Source organism: Cherax quadricarinatus, chromosome 50 (assembly GCF_038502225.1).
Source record: "Cherax quadricarinatus isolate ZL_2023a chromosome 50, ASM3850222v1, whole genome shotgun sequence".
NCBI lineage: Eukaryota > Metazoa > Arthropoda > Malacostraca > Decapoda > Parastacidae > Cherax > Cherax quadricarinatus.
This window is the reverse complement of record NC_091341.1, coordinates 25,570,755-25,591,979: the sequence shown is the minus strand read 5'-3', so window position 1 is coordinate 25,591,979 and position 21,225 is coordinate 25,570,755. Positions and strand designations below refer to the sequence as shown.

The 21,225-nt window shown below is 50.2% G+C and overlaps 1 protein-coding gene across 4 annotated transcripts in view; it reads left to right on the top strand.

Moving 5' to 3' along the window:
- LOC128695272 (protein tincar-like) overlaps window positions 1–21,225 on the top strand; it is a 382,958-nt gene that overhangs the window by 105,893 nt on the left and 255,840 nt on the right. For 3 of the 4 annotated variants that reach the window (XR_011393370.1, XR_011393369.1, XM_070095591.1), the window contains exon 1: window positions 9,078–10,474. The exons of the other annotated variant lie outside the window; for it this stretch is intronic. Coding sequence is in view for 1 of the 3 variants with exons in the window: in XM_070095591.1 (XP_069951692.1) it covers window positions 10,421–10,474 (54 nt within the window). In the remaining 2 variants the exon portion in view is untranslated. Of the gene's footprint in view, window positions 1–9,077; window positions 10,475–21,225 lie in introns of those variants that run through there. 4 annotated transcript variants of the gene reach the window in all.

Genomic DNA, 21,225 nt, shown 5'->3' with positions numbered 1-21,225 from the left:
TGAGGTCAGCAGCCAGCTAGGTGAGGTCAGAAGCCAGCTAGGTGAGGTCAGCAGTCAGTTAGGCGAGGTCAGCAGCCAGCTAGGTGAGGTGAAAAAGCTAGGTGAGGTCAGCAGCCAGCTAGGTGAGGTCAGCAGCCAGCTAGGTGAGGTCAGCAGCCAGCTAGGTGAGGTCAGCAGCCAGCTAGGTGAGGTCAGCAGCCAGCTAGGTGAGGTTAGCAGCCAGCTAGGTGAGGTCAGCAGTCAGTTAGGCGAGGTCAGCAGCCAGCTAGGTGAGGTGAGGCAGCTAGGTGAGGTCAGCAGCCAGCTAGGTGAGGTCAGCAGCCAGCTAGGTGAGGTCAGCAGCCAGCTAGGTGAGGTCAGCAGTCAGCTAGGTGAGGTCAGCAGCCAGCTAGGTGAGGTGAGGAGGCAGCTAGGTGAGGTGGCAGCTAGGTAAGGTCAGGAGGCAGTTAGGTCAGCAGCCAGCTAGGTGAGGTCAGCAGCCAGCTAGGTGAGGTCAGCAGCCAGCTAGGTGAGGTCAGCAGCCAGCTAGGTGAGGTCAGCAGCCAGCTAGGTGAGGTCAGCAGCCAGCTAGGTGAGGTCAGAAGCCAGGTGACCTTACCGTGTCATACTTAACGTTGTCAAGATGTCAGATAAGGGATGGAAGGCCGTCCAAGGGAGTGGTGCATACTCAAGGTTAGAAAGAATGTGAATGATGGTGTGTAACTTAGTGTACAGTTGTATCTTCATCCTCCCTCCTGTTCTCCCTCCTTCCTTCTCTCCCTCCCTTCCATTACTCCCCTAACCTTTAATTCTTCTTCCTACCTTTCTCTCTTCCTTACCTTTGCTTACACTGTTTATCTTTTTTTTCTCTCTTGCATTCCCTCAGTTCTCCAAGAGTTTCTCACTTATCCTTCTAGCTTTCATTACTCTTAGATTCATTCTCTCTCTCTCTCTCTCTCTCTCTCTCATCTTCTCTGTTTCCTCTCATTTCCTCTCACTTCCTCTCAAGTTTGGCTGAGATATCGTAAGAGGATCAAACTTGCCTCCACCCGTAACCGTATTGGCTGGTGTAGTAATTGATTTGGTGGTGGTGGGGGTGGTGTGGTGGGGGTGAGGATGGTGGTGGTGGGGGTGGTGTCTCTCCCTCCTTCGGTACGTACTCCGTAACTCGTCTTCTCTCTCATTTCCCCCCCCCCCCGAGTATCACAAACCCTGCACTGATCATGCAGAGAGGTTGAACTCCAGCAGCCACTTCTCTAATCACCAGAGAGCAACCTGCCCATGAACCGCACACCAAGCCAACCACATGTGAGCGACATACACACACACACACACACACACACACACACACAGTGCAAAGTCATGAAGATTGGGGAAGGGCAAAGAAGACCGCAGACGGAGTACAGTCTAGGGGGCCAGAGACTACAAACCTCACTCAAGGAAAAAGATCTTGGGGTGAGTATAACACCAGGCACATCTCCTGAAGCGCACATCAACCAAATAACTGCTGCAGCATATGGGCGCCTAGCAAACCTCAGAACAGCATTCCGACATCTTAATAAGGAATCATTCAGGATCCTGTACACCGTGTACGTTAGGCCCATATTGGAGTATGCGGCACCAGTTTGGAACCCACACCTAGCCAAGCACGTAAAGAAACTAGAGAAAGTGCAAAGGTTTGCAACAAGACTAGTCCCAGAGCTAAGAGGTATGTCCTACGAGGAGAGGTTAAGGGAAATCAACCTGACGACACTGGAGGACAGGAGAAATAGGGGGGACATGATAACGACATACAAAATACTGAGAGGAATTGACAAGGTGGACAAAGACAGGATGTTCCAGAGATTGCACACAGTAACAAGGGGACACAGTTGGAAGCTGAAGACACAGATGAATCACAGGGATGTTAGGAAGTATTTCTTCAGCCACAGAGTAGTCAGTAAGTGGAATAGTTTGGGAAGCGATGTAGTGGAGGCAGGATCCATACATAGCTTTAAGCAGAGGTATGATAAAGCTCACGGCTCAGGGAGAGTGACCTAGTAGCGATCAGTGAAGAGCCGGGGCCAGGAGCTCGGACTCGACCCCCGCAACCTCAACTAGGTGAGTACAACTAGGTGAGTACACACACACACACACACACACACACACACACACACACACACACACACACACACACACCATGTGTTCCCTTGCATTGTGTTCGCCCAGGAACGTTCCATTGATTATCGGAGCACCAGGAACACCTTATGCTTAATTTATGTCTCTTGTCCAACCAACTCATACAAGCGGAGGTATTTCCTCAACTCACAAGGTGCGTTGCCCTCTTCCCTTTCTGCCTCTTCTTCTTTTCCGATTATTCTCATTCTATTAATCTACCGTCTTAGTTGATGATAAAGGAGGCACACAACTTCGGTGTACTGGAGAAGCTGTAGTGGAACCAGCAGACTGTACCTATGCGCTACTGGAACCAGGAGACTGTACCTGGGCGCTACTGGAACCAGGAGACTGTACCTGGGCGTTATTGGAGCCAGAAGGCAGCTGGTGGACTGTGAAAAATCCTGGAGCGGAAACAGACACGAAACTCCTTCAATAGAGAACATGTGGAATAAGGAATGGACGGAACCACTGTAGCTATCAGGAAGTATTAGGGAACCAGTCAACCTGTGAGGGAAGAGTAAGCAAGAATCGTAGACTCCTCGGACGCAGAAGGAAGAAAATAGTGAGGAAGAACATCTGGAAGTAGAAGGGGGCCGTCTGGAATTAGCTGAAGTGAGAGTAGCCAGCGTCTTCTAGGGGAAAGAGAACCAACTTCCAGTGTACCGCTGTACTGGAAAGCAGCTGCCGGGGCAAGCTGGAACGATACGTAACCCTGCGGTACGTGGTGGAGCCAGGGAAAACAAGAGTGTCTGCTGGAACGAATGAAACACGTGTAAGCGTCTCCTGGAAGAGCAGGTAACAAACTAGTCTGCTGAAACTATGGGAAACAGGCTTTAGTCTGCTGGAACTATGGTAAACAGGCTTTAGTCTGCTGGAACTATGGTAAACATTCTTTAGTCTGCTGGAACTACGGCAAACAGGCTTTAGTCTGCTGGAACTATGGTAAACTAACTAGAGTCTTGAAGGTGCTGAAAATTACATTTCGGGAGAATTTAAGACAAGAGAGTTAGTGCTAGCAAGAAAAATAGTGTTAATTATCAGATGTCAAAAGCACTTTGTCGATGGACACAGCCAGAAATGGTGTGCGCGTGAGACACACACACACACAGAGAGAGAGAGAGAGAGAGAGAGAGAGAGAGAGAGAGAGAGAGAGAGAGAGAGAGAGAGAGAGAGAGAGAGAGAGAGAGAGAGAGAAAACTCACATACACATACTTAGTACTAGTGAAGGATGTCATTAACACAGTGACATCCTTCACTAGTACTAAACTAAGACAGCTTAGTACAAGTGAAGGATGTCACTAGCACAGTACTAGTAAAGGATGTCACTAGCACGGCGGAAGATTGGCGTGAAATTAGAAAAAGCAGAGAGAGAAAATAGTAAGTTGCTTGGTGATGTAGATGAGAGTCAGGACTGGCTGGTGTCTGGCGGCTCAGTCGTCTGTTAAAGCTGGACGCCAGAAATACTGTGTCTTCCATGAAGGGGTGTGTGTGTGTGTGTGTGTGTGTGTGTGTGTGTGTGTGTGTGTGTGTGTGTGCGTGCGTGCGTGCGCGTGTACTCACCTATTTGCACTCACCTATTTGTGGTTGCAGGGGTCGAGTCACAGCTCCTGGCCCCGCCTCTTCGCTGATTGCTACTAGGTCCTCTCTCTCCCTGCCCCATGAGCTCTATCATACCTCGCCTTAAAACTATGTATAGTTCCCGCCTCCACTAAGTCACTTTCTAGGCTATTCCACGGCCTGACTACTCTATGACTGAAGAAATACTTCCTAACATCCCTCTGATTCATCCGAGTCTTCAACTTACAATTGTGACCTCTTGTGTCTGTGTCCCTTCTCTGGAACATCCCGTCTTTGTCCACCTTGTCTATTCCGCGCAGTATTTTATATGTCGTTATCATGTCTCCCCTGACCCTCCTGGCCTCCAGTGTCGTCAGGCCGATTTCCCTCAACCTTTCTTCGTTGGACAATCCCCGTAGCTCTGGGACTAGTCTTGTTGCAAACCTTTGCACTTTCTCTAATTTCTTGACGTGCTTGACTAGGTGTGGATTCCAAACTGGTGCTGCATACTCCAGTATGGGCCTGACGTAAGTGGTATACAGTCTTGAACGAATCCTTACTGAGGTATCTGAACACTATCCGTAGGTTTGCCAGGCGCCCGTATGCTGCAGCAGTTATCTGATTGATGTGCACCTCAGGAGATATGCTCGGTGTTATACTCACCCCCAGATCTTTTTTCTTGAGTGAGGTTTGCAGTCTTTGGCCATCTAAACTATATTGTGTCTGCGGTCTTCTTTGCCCTTCCCCAATCTTCATGACTTTGCATTTGGCAGGGTTAAATTCAAGGAGCCAGTTGCTGGACCAGGCTTGTAGCCTATCCAGGTCTCTTTGTAGTCCTGCCTGATCCTCATCCGATTTGATTCTTCTCATTAACTTCGCATCATCTGCAAACAAGGACAATTCTGAGTCTATCCCTTCCGTTATGTCGTTCACATATACCAACAGCAGCACAGGTCCTAGGACTGACCCCTGTGGAACCCCGCTTGTCACCGGCGCCCACCCTGACACCTCGTCGCGTACCATGACTCGTTGTTGCCTCCCTGTCAGGTATTCTCTGATCCATTGCAGCGCCTTTCCTGTTATGTGTGCCTGATCCTCTAGCTTTTGCAGTAACCTCTTGTGAGGAACTGTGTCGAAGGCCTTCTTGCAGTCCAAAAATATGCAGTCGATCCACCCCTCTCTCTCTTGTCTTACTTCTGTCACCTTGTCATAAAACTCTAGTAGGTTTGTGACACAGGATTTTTCTTCCCTGAAACCGTGCTGGTTGTCAATTATACACTTGTTTCTTTCCAGGTGCCCCACCACTCTCCTCCTGATGATCTTCTCCATGACCTTGCGTACTACACACGTTAGTGATACAGGTGTGTGTGTGTGTGTGTGCGCGCGTGTGTGTTTACGTGTGTGTGTGTGTGTGTGTGTGTGTGTGTGTGATTAAGTACCCTTGAAAGTCCGTCATGGAAATAATGGAGGTATGGAAATAATGGAGGTATGGAAATATGGAGGTATCGAAATAATGGAGGTATAGGAGTAATGGAGGCATGGAAAAAATGGGGGAAATAATGGAGGTATGGAAATAATGGAGTTAAGGTCCTCTGATTGGTTACTTGAGGATGACGATGAGTTCTCCTATTGGTCAGACACACTGTCAACTTCTCCCTGTTACAACTACCTTCTGAAGAGCAACTTCTAGAAATGGCGGCCATAACCTGGCACCTGAAACATTAATCAGGTATTGTCGTAAGTTACGGATCAGCCGTGTGTGGCCAGTACCAACAGTCTGATTGGCCAGGCCATCGACCCGGAGACACGGTCTGGGACCTGATCCAGGGTCAGACACTGAAAGACCTTGTGGTCAATCTATTAATTTAAATTCTAGTATTTTGTGTGTGACTGTAGCGTAGGCACTTCCGCGTCAGCAACAGCCCAGTTGATCAGGAATTTCTTTGAAATGCTTTTAGGTTCCTCTTGAAGTTACCAAGTCTGTTGGTAATTCCTTTACTACTGGAAAGGAAGTCCTGGAAAGTCCTGGAAAGTCTTGACTCTGAGTTCATTGAGTTATCTCTCTGTATATCTATTGAAACCTTGCTTTCCAGTGTTGCTATTCTGTTAGAGTACAGTGGTAGTGATGGTGGGGGTGGTGGTGGTGGTGGTGGTGGGGGTGGTGGGGGCAGTGGTGGTGGTGGTGGGGGCAGTGGTGGTGGTGGTGGGGGCAGTGGTGGTGGTGGTGGGGGCAGTGGTGGTGGTGGTGGGGGCAGTGGTGGTGGTGGTGGGGGCAGTGGTGGTGGTGGTGGGGGCAGTGGTGGTGGTGGTGGGGGCAGTGGTGGTGGTGGTGGGGGCAGTGGTGGTGGTGGTGGGGGCAGTGGTGGTGGTGGTGGGTGGCAGGTGGTGGTCGTGGTGTGGCAGTCGTGGTGGTGGTGGGGGCAGTGGTGGTGGTGGTGGGGGCAGTGGTGGTGGTGGTGGTGATGGTGGGGGCAGTGGTGGTGGTGGTGGGGGCAGTGGTGGTGGTGGTGGCAGTGGTGGTGGTGGTGGGGGCAGTGGTGGTGGTGGGGGCAGTGGTGGTGGTGGGGGGCAGTGGTGGTGGTGGTGGGGGCGGGGGCAGTGGTGGTGGCGGGGGCAGTGGTGGTGGTGGTGGGGGCAGTGGTGGTGGTGGTGGGGGCAGTGGTGGTGGTGGTGGGGGCTGTGGTGGTGGTGGTGGGGGCAGTGGTGGTGGTGGGGGCAGTGGTGGTGGTGGTGGTGGTGGTGGTGGTGGTGGTGGTGGTGGTGGCAGTGGTGGTGGTGGTGGTGGTGGGGGGCAGTGGTGGTGGTGGGGGGGGCTGTGGTGGTGGTGGTGGGGGCAGTGGTGGTGGTGGTGGGGGCAGTGGTGGTGGTGGGGGCGGGGGCAGTGGTGGTGGTGGGGGCAGTGGTGGTGGTGGTGGGGGGGGCAGTGGTGGTGGTGGGGGCGGGGGCAGTGGTGGTGGTGGGGGCAGTGGTGGTGGTGGGGGCAGTGGTGGTGGCGGGGGCAGTGGTGGTGGCGGGGGCAGTGGTGGTGGCGGGGGCAGTGGTGGTGGTGGGGGCAGTGGCGGGGGCAGTGGTGGTGGTGGTGGGGGCGGGGGCAGTGGTGGTGGTGGGGGCAGTGGTGGTGGTGGGGGCAGTGGTGGTGGTGGGGGCAGTGGTGGTGGTGGGGGCAGTGGTGGTGGTGGGGGCAGTGGTGGTGGTGGGGGCGGGGGCAGTGGTGGTGGTGGGGGCAGTGGTGGTGGCGGGGGCAGTGGTGGTGGCGGGGGCAGTGGTGGTGGCGGGGGCAGTGGTGGTGGCGGGGGCAGTGGTGGTGGTGGGGGCGGGGGCAGTGGTGGTGGTGGGGGCAGTGGTGGTGGTGGGGGCAGTGGTGGTGGCGGGGGCAGTGGTGGTGGCGGGGGCAGTGGTGGTGGCGGGGGCAGTGGTGGTGGCGGGGGCAGTGGTGGTGGTGGGGGCGGGGGCAGTGGTGGTGGTGGGGGCAGTGGTGGTGGCGGGGGCAGTGGTGGTGGTGGGGGCGGGGGCAGTGGTGGTGGTGGGGGCAGTGGTGGTGGTGGGGGCAGTGGTGGTGGTAGTGGTGGTTTGTAGTGATGGTTTATCTACCTGCCTGGAGGGTGTTCCGGGGTCACCGCCCCCGCGGCTCAGTCCTTGACCAGGGCCTGATCAACCAGGCTGCTACTGCTGGCCGCACATAGTCCAACGTACAAACCACAACCCGGCTGATCCAGCACCGACTTTAGGTATCTGTCCAGCTCCCTCTTAAAGACAACCAGGGGTCTATGGGTAATGCCCCTTATGGCTGGTGGGAGGCTGTTGAACAGTCATGGGTCACGGACACTTACTGTGTTTTCTCTTAGTGTACCAGTGGCGCCCCTACTTTTCATGGGCGGTATGTTGCATCGCCTGCCAAGTCTTTTGCTTTCGTATGGAGTGATTTGTGTGTGCATATAAGGAACCAGTCCCTGCAGAACTTTCCAGGTGTAGATTATGATACATCTCTCTCGCCTGTGCTCCAGTGAGTACAAGTCAAGTGCTTCCAGGCGTTCCCAGTAGTTAAGGTGTTTGATGGAACTTATACGTGCAGTAACGGTTCTCTGTACATTCTCTAGATCGGCAATTTCACCTACCTTGAATGGGGATGTTAATGTACAGCAGTATTCCAGCCTAGAGAGAACAAGTGATTTAAAAAAGGGTCATCATTGGTTTGGCATCTCTTGTCTTGAATGTTCTCATTATCCATCACATCATTTTCCTCACAGATGTGATAATGGCATTGTTGTGGTCCTTGAAGATGAGGTCTTCGGACATTACCACTCCCAGGTCCTTCACATTACTTTTCCGCTCAATTGTGTGATTAGAGTTTGTAGTATACTCCTGGAGGTTACCTGGAGGTTATTCCGGGAATCAACGCCCCCGCGGCCCGGTCCATGACCAGGCCTCCCGATGGATCAGGGCCTGATCAACTAGGCTGTTACTGCTGGCCGCACGCAGTCCAACGTACGAGCCACAGCCCGGCTGATCCGGCACTGACTTTAGGTATCTGTCCAGGTATCTCTCCAGTTTTCCATAACGGAGTAGTTGGATTTTGTCCTCATTGAACATCATATTGTTCTCCGTTGCCCACTGGAAAACTTGGCTTATATCTTCTTGGAGGTTTGCCGTGTCCTCAGTGGATGACTCTCGTGCAGATCCTAGTATCGTCTGCAAAGGATGATACGGCGCTGTTGTTTACATGTGTCCGTGAGGATGAGGAACAGGATGGGGGCGAGTACTGTGCCATGTGGTAGTGTTGGTGGCAGTGGTGGTGATAATGTTGGTGATGGTGTGAGTGGATCAACAGTTGTCCTCTCTCATCTTCAGTCCCTCCCCCCACCCTCCCCCAATCCCCCACCCTACCACAACCACCCTCCCCCACCCACCCCCCACTACCCCACCACTGGGTCTGATCATCTGGCACCCAGGCCGCCCGCCCCCTCCCCTTTCCAAGGGGGGTGGGGGCCCTCCTGGGCGTGGCACTCCCTGACCCTGTCTCGGCACTCACCCCCCGCTCTCCTCCTTTCCTCTCCCCCTCCCCCACTCATTCACGAAAACTACCAAAAAATATGTTAGTGTTGGTGAGGGAGTGTTGGTGAGGGAGTGTTGATGAGGGAGTATTGGTAAATGTTGTTGGAGTGCGGGGGAGTGGCTATTCAGGATGGGGGAGGAGTCAGGGGGTGGGGAGGTGTTTGAGGGGTGGTGAGGGACGGATGAAGGGTGGGGGGAGGAGATGAGGGGTGGAGAGAGGCGGGAAGAGGGGGGTGTGGGGGAAGGGAAGTAAGAGGGGTGTGGGGGAAGGGGAGGGAAGGAGCCACCACCGCCCACTTCCCCTCACTGCTGCTCAGTCTCCCCTCAGCAGCTGTGAGCAGCGGTGCCTCCACCACAGCCTCCGCCTCCAACCACACTATTGATCTGGCCCTCAGTGCCATCCCTCTGGCCCTCAGTGCCATCCCTCTGGCCCTCAGTGCCATCCCTCGTGCTCAGACATCACACAGTGGCACTGCTGCCACCGTAGCTCGCAGTGCCAAGGCTTCATGATACCACTGGCACTCTCCCACATGTGCCTGCCTCCCTGTACCCCTGTGGCCCTCTGCCTGGGCACTGCCTGCTGTCTCAGGAAGTGTGGGTAGGTGCTTGTGGGTAGGTGCTTGCGTGAAGGTGGCTAGCGTGTGTGTGTGGGTATTGACCTTGTATGTTTGTGTGTGTGTGTGGGTGTTGACCTTGCGTGGAGGCTGACTGAGTAGTGCCACTCCCACCCTAGTAACTGCTGTCATTGATCTGCAAGAGAGCAGCAGCAGCAGCAGGAGCAGCAGCAGCAGACTCTGAGGCAGTAGCCCAGCAGCATCAGCAACAGGAAAGCGGTGACACCTTTCTTACTCAACACACTACAACCGTCACCCACTCTGTGTGATAGTCTGTGTGCATTATCCGCTAATAAATTAGGATTTACGTGAAGTGTGTCGTTATGTGCGGGTAATTACCCACACCTGTGTGTGTGGGAACAGTGTGGGAAGGACACCCATACCCCGTGTATCTTATCTGCGTGTGGGAACAGTGTAAGTACACCCATACCCCGTGTATCTTATATGCGTGTGGGAACAGTGTGGGAATACACTCACACCCTGTGTACAAAGGCAGGAGGGTGGACCTGTTACCCTGTACGTGCGTGTGTTGTGACGGCGGGGACCTTGCTTCCGTGCGTGCCTGCGTGCGTGATTGCGTGCGTGTGCGTGTGTTAGTGAGCCGCTCACTAAGTGACATCAACAGAGGGACGTCACGGGAAGTTGTTGCTTCAGCAGTCAGGTCACTAGCACTTCCTGGGACAGTAGGAACAAGCAGTGATCAATACCTTCCTGGGGCCAGCAGTGGTCAACATACAATAAGAGTGCAAGAGACAGTAGGAGGCGCAGACGAAGGAGGAGGAGGAGGAGGAAGAGGAAGCGGGGAAGCAGGCAACAGCAGCAACAACAGGAGCAGCAACAACAGGAGCAGCAGCAACAGAAGCAGGAGGCGAGAGTAGTACCCACCCCTCCTGCCCCACCAACTAACTACTTGTCGACACACGCCCCACCATCATGGCCTACCCACCAGCCCACCCCCGCCCACTCCTCCACCGCCACCATCACCCAGTGTCCCTCAGGCGTGAGTAACAACGCCCACCACCGCCCACAATCACCCACACAGCACAATCAACACAGCAACCATGACCTCGCCCAAACGTCAGAAGAAACAGGAATCCCCCGACGTCCGTAGAAAGGTATTTCCCTTTCCTATTTTCACCTATATAAATCCATTTACCCCACGTGCCCATAATATAAACCTCATATACATCGCCTATGTCCCTAATGCAAATCCCATAACCCTATTTATGGTACATTTGCACTACCATAACTACCATGGTACGGGAAAGGTGAGTGACATTCAGTGCACAATGGCCGGTCTTAATCTTCCCTGGGGAGGGCTCTTCTTCCAAGGCATTAGAGCATCACTCCCTTTCCTAGGATCACACCGGATTACCTTTCTTTCCCCCAACCTTCCTAGCTGTACGACCCCTACGAATTTAGCGCTTCACCTATTTAATAATATATTTGATGGTTGTATTAAACTGTCGCACTTGTTGTATAAAACTGTATACAAGTCCTTATTGTATTACTGTATTATACGTTTTTGCTGTATTACACTGTATTATACGTTCTTGTTGTATTATACTGTATTATACATCACTGTTGTATTAGACTGTGGCAGAGTATCATGGAATACAGTCAGGTTTGAGATACGATTTAGTAGTTACAACACCTGCTCCGTTGCAGGAACTTGTCCAGTCATTCTCTGTTTACTTCCTGCGTTACGATACACAGTGCCATTGACCTTTATATTTAGGCTAGCAGTCAGTCCCCTGGGACTACACATGCTGTCTGCCACACCTCTGGCAGAGTGTGAGTGCTGGGGCTCTTAACTTGTGGCTCACAGTGTTTCTGCTCCTTCTCTCAGAACCCACAGATGGATGTTCCTTTAACATAACTCACGAAATTGCAATAACCACGGTACTTGTGGGGTTTGAACCCGTGGCAGGTGAGTGATGAAACCTCAGGCCATTGCGTTAACCACTGGGCAAGGTGGTTACAAATAAGACTGATCTAATTAGATTAATTTATGCTCCATAGGGAGGGTAGCGTGGGCCACCACTGTGACCACAAATACAAGGTTTTAGAGATGAATCTCCCGCGGGAGATGAATCTTATTTTAGCCAGCTGGTCCAGTGGTTAAGGCACTGGCCTGGAGTTTTAAAACTCGCTCGCCATGGGTTCTAACCCACATCAGTACCGTGGTTTGATTCCTTCAAAATGTACCTGATCATCCTGAGCCGCAGTGCAAAACATCAGAATTACAGACATTACAGAGGTCTGGCTAGGTAAGTTTATGTAGGTACAGTACACATACACTTACACAAATTATCATACATAGTAACACATGTGTAAATTACCCTCTAGGATAACACAAAAAGGCCAGACCAAGTGACCTATATCCATTGTGGATATACGTTGATATATCATGTTAAATGTTACGTATTATCTTCCACTTACTTAATCTACACACTACAGTAACCTACACACTACAGTAACCTACACACTACAGTAACCTACACACTACAGTAACCTACACACTACAGTAACCTACACACTACAGTAACCTACACATTACAGTAACCTACACACTACAGTAACCTACACATTACAGTAACCTACACACTACAGTAACCTACACACTACAGTAACCTACACACTACAGTAACCTACACATTACAGTAACCTACACACTACAGTAACCTACACACTACAGTAACCTACACACTACAGTAACCTACACACTACAGTAACCTACACACTACAGTAACCTACACACTACAGTAACCTACACACTACAGTAACCTACACACTACAGTAACCTACACACTACAGTAACCTACACACTACAGTAACCTACACACTACAGTAACCTACACACTACAGTAACCTACACACTACAGTAACCTACACATTACAGTAACCTACACACTACACTAACCTACACACTACACTAACCTACACACTACACTAACCTACACACTACACTAACCTACACACTACAGTAACCTGCACACTACAGTAACCTGCACACTACAGTAACCTACACACTACAGTAACCTGCACACTACAGTAACCTGCACACTACAGTAACCTACACACTACAGTAACCTACACACTACACTAACTTACACACTACAGTAACCTGCACACTACAGTAACCTGCACACTACAGTAACCTGCACACTACACTAACCTACACACTACACTAACCTACACACTACACTAACCTACACACTACACTAACCTACACACTACACTAACCTACACACTACACTAACCTACACACTACAATAACCTACACACTACAATAACCTACACACTACACTAACCTACACACTACACTAACCTACACACTACACTAACCTACACACTACACTAACCTACACACTACACTAACCTACACACTACGGAGATACAAGCTTGCATCAGTCAGCTGTAACAGTACCACTAAAATTGCTGGTCGTATTTGGGTTACAATCTCGTCAGTGTGACTGAAGTGTCAGTCAGATGTTGATGCTGACTCAGGCAAGATTATGTGAGTTTTATCATTATCAGATAAGAGATTTTGCATCTCGTGTGGGATTTGTCTGGAAGTGTCTGTGAGAGGTTGAATGATTGCCTGGAAGTGCCTATGAGAGGTTGAATGATTGTCTGGAAGTGTCTGTGAGAAGTTGAATGATTGTCTGGAAGTGTCTGTGAGAAGTTGAATGATTGTCTGGAAGTGTCTGTGAGAAGTTGAATGATTGTCTGGAAGTGTCTGTGAGAAGTTGAATGATTGTCTGGAAGTGTCTGTTAGAGGTTGAATGATTGTCTGGAGGTGTCTGTGAGAGGAATGATTGCCTGGAAGTACCTGTGAGAGGTTGAATGATTGGAAGTATCTGTGAGAGGTTAAATGATTGTCTGGAAGTATCTGTGAGAGGTTGAATGATTGTCTGGAGGTGTCTGTGAGAGGTTGAATGATTGCCTGGAAGTGTCTGTGAGAGGTTGAATGATTGTCTGGAAGTATCTGTGAGAGGTTGAATGATTGTCTGGAGGTGTCTGAGAGACGTTGAATGATTGTCTGGAGGTGTCTGTGAGACGTTGGATGATTGTCTGGAGATGTCTGTGAGAGGTTGGATGATTGTCTGGAGATGTCTGTGAGAGGTTGAATGATTGTCTGGAAGTGTCTGTGAGATGTTGAATGATTGTCTGGAGGTGTCTGTGAGAGGTTGAATGATTGTCTGGAGGTGTCTGTGAGAGGTTGAATGATTGTCTGGAGGTGTCTGTGAGAGGTTGAATGATTGTCTGGAGGGGCCTGAGAGAGGTTGAATGATTGTCTGGAGGGGCCTGAGAGAGGTTGAATGATTGTCTGGAGGTGTCTGTGAGAGGTTGAATGATTGTCTGGAGGTGTCTGTGAGAGGTTGAATGATTGTCTGGAGGTGTCTGTGAGAGGTTGAATGATTGTCTGGAGGTGTCTGTGAGAGGTTGAATGATTGTCTGGAGGTGTCTGTGAGAGGTTGAATGATTGTCTGGAGGTGTCTTGAGAGGTTGAATGATTGGAGGTGTCTGTGAGAGGTTGAATGATTGTCTGGAGGTGTCTGTGAGACGTTGAATGATTGTCTGGAGGTGTCTGTGAGAGGTTGAATGCCTGGAGGTGTCTGTGAAAGAGCAAGGTCACCACACCAGGGGTGGTGACCTTGCCCCTAGTGATGGCATCATTCAGGTCATACCTGATATATAAAGCATCACTTCCCCTCATTACTGTCTATCTTCCTTTTGATAACATTACGTCTATCGCTGGAGTATCCTCCTAAATTCCCTTGATATTAGGTGCTAACCTTTTAGAATTAGAAACCTATGTCCTACTCATAACAAACTTATTTGCTTCATACAAACTTCAGAATCGTCAGGGACTGATTACCACGCCTTTTTTTTGTTTGAAATTCTACGGTCTTTCTGTTATGTCCTCGAATTTGCACTGATAAAGCCACTGGATGGCGGAATGTCTACAAATAAAGATACCCAGATGTTGTCGGTACTGTCTACCATACAAGGTGACATCATCCATGCATACGGCTGCTCTTCCTGGTGTATACCTGGAGTTTTCTTGGAGAGAGTTCCGGGGGTCAACGCCCCCGCGGCCCGGTCTGTGACCAGGCCTCATGGTGGATCAGGGCCTGATCATCTAGGCTGTTGCTGCTGGCCGCACACAACCGAACGTACGAACCACAGCCCGGCTGGTCAGGTACTAACCTTAGGTGCTTGCCCAGCGCCTTCTTGAAGGCAACCAGGGGTCTATTGGTAATCCCCCTTATGTATGCTGGGAGGCAGATGAACAGTCTTGGGTGAGACATGAGATTATCAGCAGTTAGCAGTGGAGAACCTGACGTTCAGTGGTGATAAGTTCCAGCTGCTTAGGTGTGGAAAGAATTAACTCAAAAGGGTCACTGTATACAAAACTCAAGAGGAACGCCAACTAGAGAGAAAGGAATAGGTAAAGGACTTGGGAATAATTGTCAGCTGACCTTTGTCTTACACGGTAGGACAGTCACGACAGCCAGGAGGATGACGGGGTGGATAATGAGAACTTTAAAAAACAAGGGAAATAATGCCAATGGTGACACTTATCAAACCGCTAGTGCTCCCTCTATAAAGATTTCCTCCATCCATGTTATTTTTTGTACCAATAATTTGAACATCATATACTTTTAAAAGTGAAATTAACTTTCTTTCAGTGGTGGTCTTGGTGTGGTGTTCCGGTGCTGTTTGTGTTTAAATTGTAAGTCACTGGTTTCAGAAGTGGATTCGGTATAAAGTTCGTCAGATCTGGTAAAGGATGTTGGTGAGTGCATAAGAACTGAATACATTCAGCGGATAGTTTGTGTGTACAGTGATGTCATCATAGTGGAACTGATCAAGCAATGCTGATTGAAGAGGTACACTTGTTGTTGTTGTTGTTATTATTATTATTATTATTATTATTATTATTATTATTATTACTGAAGACGGACACGAGGTAGTGATTTCTAGCATAGATTAGGCGGGTGGTCCAATGTGTTTGTTTACGTGTCTTTCTAGAGCAATTTGTGGGTATTAATTACTAAGGTTTATACCAGAGGAAAGTTGCTAGTGTGTGAGAGTGTTCATCTCAGATAAACAATGTCACTGTCCTCTCACAGCCTTGTGTGTGTGTGTGTGTTGCAAAAATGGTTCAGAAAACCGACAAGTTGATCAGACACTTATGCAACATTTGGGGCTATATTTATAATGTTGCACAAGTGTGTTGCTATTATCAAGTTGCGTGTGTTGCTGTGCATTATGCAACCCGTATTATCTTTCAATCATTCCTTGTTGATTTTGCTTAATGTCGTGTCCACTTGTAAAGTTGCGTTAAATGCTATTTTATTGTCGCTTCTTTACTGGATATCTTTGTGGAAACGTTTCGCTAACCAGTGGCTTCGTTAGTCCAATACAAAGAATGGTTGAAGATCTGAAGGAGTTGGGGTAATCAGTCCCTGAGCCTGGAGTCAATTACATTAATTCCAGGCTGAATGACTGATTACCTCAAACTCCTTCCGATCTTCGCTATTCTTCTTTGTATTGGACTGATGAAGCCAATGTGTGGCGAAACGTAGACACAATGAAGACACCCAAGTGGTGTTCGTGGATCTTATCAAAACATCGGTTCTCTGGACCATTCATTTACATTGTTGCTTCTCCCTTTATCTGTACTGTGTTTAGTCTTCTTTGGTGTACTCTCTTTCTCTGATTCTTCTTTATTTTCTCTATTTCCTCTCATTATCCCTCCTTACAGCAACAGTTTAGTTCCTTGCGGGTTTCCTAGTTATTATTTGGTCTCGGTACGTCTTCCTTCTTGAAGTATCTTACTTGCTACTTAACTGTTGTTGTCTTGGTGTGAGTGCCAGCTGTCACTCACTCCTGGCTTTCCATGTCTTTCTCAAGTTGTTTCTCAGCATCTTGTCTCACTTGTCATTGTTCATTTGTGGTTATTTTGTTCGCGTCTTTCTTGTCTACTGTTCTTTGCTTCCTATATTCCTTCCACGCTCTAGCACTTTTAGCTTCCCTTTTCTGCACTTCTGGCTGACCTACTCTCTCTCTCTCTCTCTCTCTCCCCCCTTCATTGCCCTCCACTTTACTGTCCCCCTCCTAGTATTCTTTCCTCGGTTTCATTTCCTTACTTGTGCTAGCCCTCTTTCAGCTCCATCCCTTCACTTCTCCCTCCTCCATCTCTCCTTCTCGTCCATACACTCCATCTAGGGAAGGTTGACACTTCAAGCACCAGAGGACATCACCACACACCTCGTTGTTTACGTTCCTCTCAGTGTATTGGAGTGAGTCGTATGTAAATTATCTTCACCTTCGTGTGTTTGTGGTGGCAGCAGTGTCGGGGTTGTGGTCACCCACACTTGTTGTGGTCACCCACACTGCCACCACTACCACAGTTGTTGTGGTCACCCACACTGCCACCACTACCATACTTGTTGTAGTCACCCACACTGCCACCACTACCACAGTTGTTGTGGTCACCCACACTGCCACCACTACCATACTTGCTGTAGTCACCCACACTGCCACCACTACCACAGTTGTTGTGGTCACCCACACTGCCACCACTACCACACTTGCTGTGGTCACCCACACTGCCACCAGTACCACACTTGTTGTGGTCACCCACACTACCACCACTACCACACTTGCTGTGGTCACCCACACTACCACCACTACCACACTTGCTGTGGTCACCCACACTGCCACCACTACCACACTTGTTGTGGTCACCCACACTGCCACCACTACCACACTTGCTGTGGTCACCCCACACTTGCTGTGGTCACCCACACTGCCACCACTAGCACACTTGTTGTGGTCACCCACACTGCCACCACTACCACACTTGCTGTGGTCACCCACACTGCCACCACTACCACACTTGTTGTGGTCACCCACACTGCCACCACTACCACACTTGTTGTGGTCACCCACACTGCCACCACTACCACACTTGTGGTCACCCACACTGCCACCACTACCACACTTGCTGTGGTCACCCTCACTGCCACCACTACCACACTTGCTGTGGTCACCCACACTGCCACCACTACCACACTTGCTGTGGTCACCCACACTGCCACCACTACCACACTTGTGGTCACCCACACTGCCACCACTACCACACTTGCTGTGGTCACCCACACTGCCACCACTACCACACTTGTTGTGGTCACCCACACTGCCACCACTACCACACTTGTTGTGGTCACCCACACTGCCACCACTACCACACTTGTGGTCACCCACACTGCCACCACTACCACACTTGCTGTGGTCACCCACACTTGCTGTGGTCACCCACACTGCCACCACTACCACACTTGCTGTGGTCACCCACACTGCCACCACTACCACACTTGTTGTGGTCACCCACACTGCCACCACTACCATACTTGTTGTGGTCACCCACACTGCCACCACTACCACACTTGCTGTGGTCACCCACACTGCCACCACTACCACACTTGTTGTGGTCACCCACACTGCCACCACTACCACACTTGCTGTGGTCACCCTCACTGCCACCACTACCACACTTGTGGTCACCCACACTGCCACCACTACCACACTTGCTGTGGTCACCCACACTGCCACCACTACCACACTTGCTGTGGTAACCCCCACTGCCACCACTACCACACTTGCTGTGGTCACCCACTCTGCCACCACTACCACACTTGTTGTGGTCACCCACACTGCCACCACTACAACACTTGTTGTGGTCACCCACACTGCCACCACTACAACACTTGTTGTGGTCACCCACACTGCCACCACTACCACACTTGCTGTGATCACCCACACTGCCACCACTACCACACTTGCTGTGGTCACCCACACTGCCACCACTACCACACTTGCTGTGGTCACCCACACTGCCACCACTACCACACTTGCTGTGGTCACCCACACTGCCACCACTACCACACTTGCTGTGGTCACCCACACTGCCACCACTACCACACTTGCTGTGGTCACCCACACTGCCACCACTACCACACTTGTGGTCACCCACACTGCCACCACTACCACACTTGTTGTGGTCACCCACACTGCCACCACTACCACACTTGCTGTGGTCACCCACACTGCCACCACTACCACACTTGCTGTGGTCACCCACACTGCCACCACTACCACACTTGCTGTGGTCACCCACACTGCCACCACTACCACACTTGCTGTGGTCACCCACACTGCCACCACTACCACACTTGCTGTGGTCACCCACACTGCCACCACTACCACACTTGTTGTGGTCACCCACACTGCCACCACAGCTCTGTCCTTCCTCTCTCCTATCCTCTCTCTCCTATCCTCCCTCTCTTCTATCCTTCCTCTCCTATATTCTCCCTTTTCCCTATCCTCCCTCCTACCCTTTTTCCCATCCTCCTCCTCCTCCCTCCCAGGAGGGAGAGTAAGAGGGAAGAACTGTGCGAGAGTAAGATGACAGAAATATGGAAATCGAGGAGAAAACGAAGCTAGAAGAGAGAACAAGAGGAAACTATGAAGAGAAGGTGGAGAGGACAGGGATAAAGGACACAGGAAAGGGAGAAGGGGATAATAATGGTGGTGGTAATAATAATAATAATAGTGGTAGATGGTATATCTGATTATATTATAAAATCAGTCCACTTAAGGTGTACCACTTTAAATGGTACACTTTAAGTGATGTACTTAAAGTGGTCCACTAAAAGGTGTACCACTTTAAGTGGATCATGAGAAGCATAACAATAATACCACGTGTACTCGCCTAATTGTGGTTGCAGGAGTCGAGTCACAGCTCCTGGACTTGCCTCTTCACTGGTCTCCACTAGGTCCATTCTCTTTGCTCCATGAACTTTGTCATGCCTTTTCTTATAGCTGTGTATGGCTCCTGCCTCCACTACATCACTCTCCAGATTGTTCCACTTCCTGACAACAGTATGACTGAAGAAATACTTCCTAACATCCCTGTGACTCATCAGAGTCTTCAGCTTCCAGTTGTGACCCCTTGTTGCTGTGTCCCATCTCTGGAACAGCGTGTGTCTGTCCACCTTGTCGACTCCTCTCAGTATTTTAGATGTCGTTATCATATCCCCCCTATCTCTCCTGTCCTCCAGTGTCGTCAGGTTGATTTCCCTTAACCTTTCCTCGTAGGACATGCCCCTTACCTCCGGGACTAGTCTTGTTGCAAACCTTTGTACTTTCTCTAGTTTCCTTACAAGTTACAAGTTTGGCTAGGTGTGGGCTTCAAACTGGTGCCGCATACTCCACTATGGGCCTAACGTACACGGTGTACAGGGTCCTGAACGATCCCTTATTGAGATGTCGGAATGCTGTTCTGAGGTTTGCTAGGCGCCCATATGCTGCAGCAGTTATTTGGTTGATGTGCGCCTCAGGAGATGTACTCGGTGTTATACTCACCCCAAGATCCTTTTCCTTGAGTGAGGTTTGTAGTCTCTGGCCCCCTAGACTGTACTCCGTCTGCGGTCTTTTATGCCCTTCCCCAGTCTTCATGACTTTACACTTGGTGGGGTTGAACTCCAGGAGTCGGTTGCTGGATCAGGTCTGCAGCCTGTCCGGTTCTCTTCGTACTTCTGACTGGTCCTCGTCCGATTGAATTCTTCTCATCAACTTCACATCATCTGCAAACAGGGACACGTCTGTGTGTGTGTGTGTGTGTGTGTGTGTGTGTGTGTGTGTGTGTGTGTGTACTCACCTATTTGTACTCACCTATTTGTGGTTGCAGGGGTCGAGTCCTAGCTCCTGGCCCCGCCTCTTCACCGGTTGCTACTAGGCCCTCTCTCTCCCCGCTCCATGAGCTTTATCAAACCTCGTCGTGTGTGTGCGTGCGTGTGCGTGTGTGTGCGTGTGCGTGTGTGTGCGTGCGTGTGCGTGCATGCTTGTGAGTGCGTGTGCGCGCGCCCGCCCGCCCGCCCCTAGGTCAGCTTCACTACTGCTGCTGTTATAATCTCCCTCAATCCTGCTATTACTGTTGGCCTGTTGTGGGTTTCCGTATTTTAGGGAATGACTGCACTGCCGTTTTGGGCAACAATTAGGGAAACGTGACCCTATTTTAGGGTGTTTTGGTGTTTTTTGAGGGTGGGAGGGAAGTGAGGGAGAAAGGAAAGTAGGAAAGGTAGAAGAATGGGAAGAGTTGGTAGAGAGAAGCAAGAACTGGAAAACAGGAGAACATGTGATAATCACTTCCCAGTGTATATACACAGAGATATACATCGCAGTGTATATACACTGAGATAATCACCTTAGTGAGTAACAGTACTCACCTGGCTGTACTCAATTGGATGTACTCATCTGGCTGTACTCATCTTCTCACCTTGATGTACTTATCTGCTGTACTCACCTGGATGTACTCATCTGCTGTACTCACCTGGCTGTACTCACCTGGATGTACTCGCCCGGTTGTAATTACCTTTCCCCTCGTTAATATAATCGACCTGAGTGAGGGGACGCTGACCCCTCAGTGTTTTTTATATTGATGTCTGTGTTTATGGTCCAGTTTCCCCTCGGCTCCTGCAACTCTTCCTTTAGAAGCGCGAAACGTGCTCAGCTACCATCCCCCTTTTCCTCCCTATCTCCCTCCCTCCCTCCTCTCTCCTGCGTCTCGACCATCACTGTGTTAGTTATGCGAAACATCGTCCCGTGGGGAAATGCTCTTCCAAAACGTGCTTGCTTGTATCCGTCGTTGCCTGGTTAGTCAGCGAGACGCTCTGTTGACAGTAACTGTTGGCAGTGACTGTTGATTGTTGCCAGTGACTATTGACTGTGACAGTGACTGTTGGCAGTAACTGTCGACTGTTGACAGTAACTGTCGACTGTTGACAGT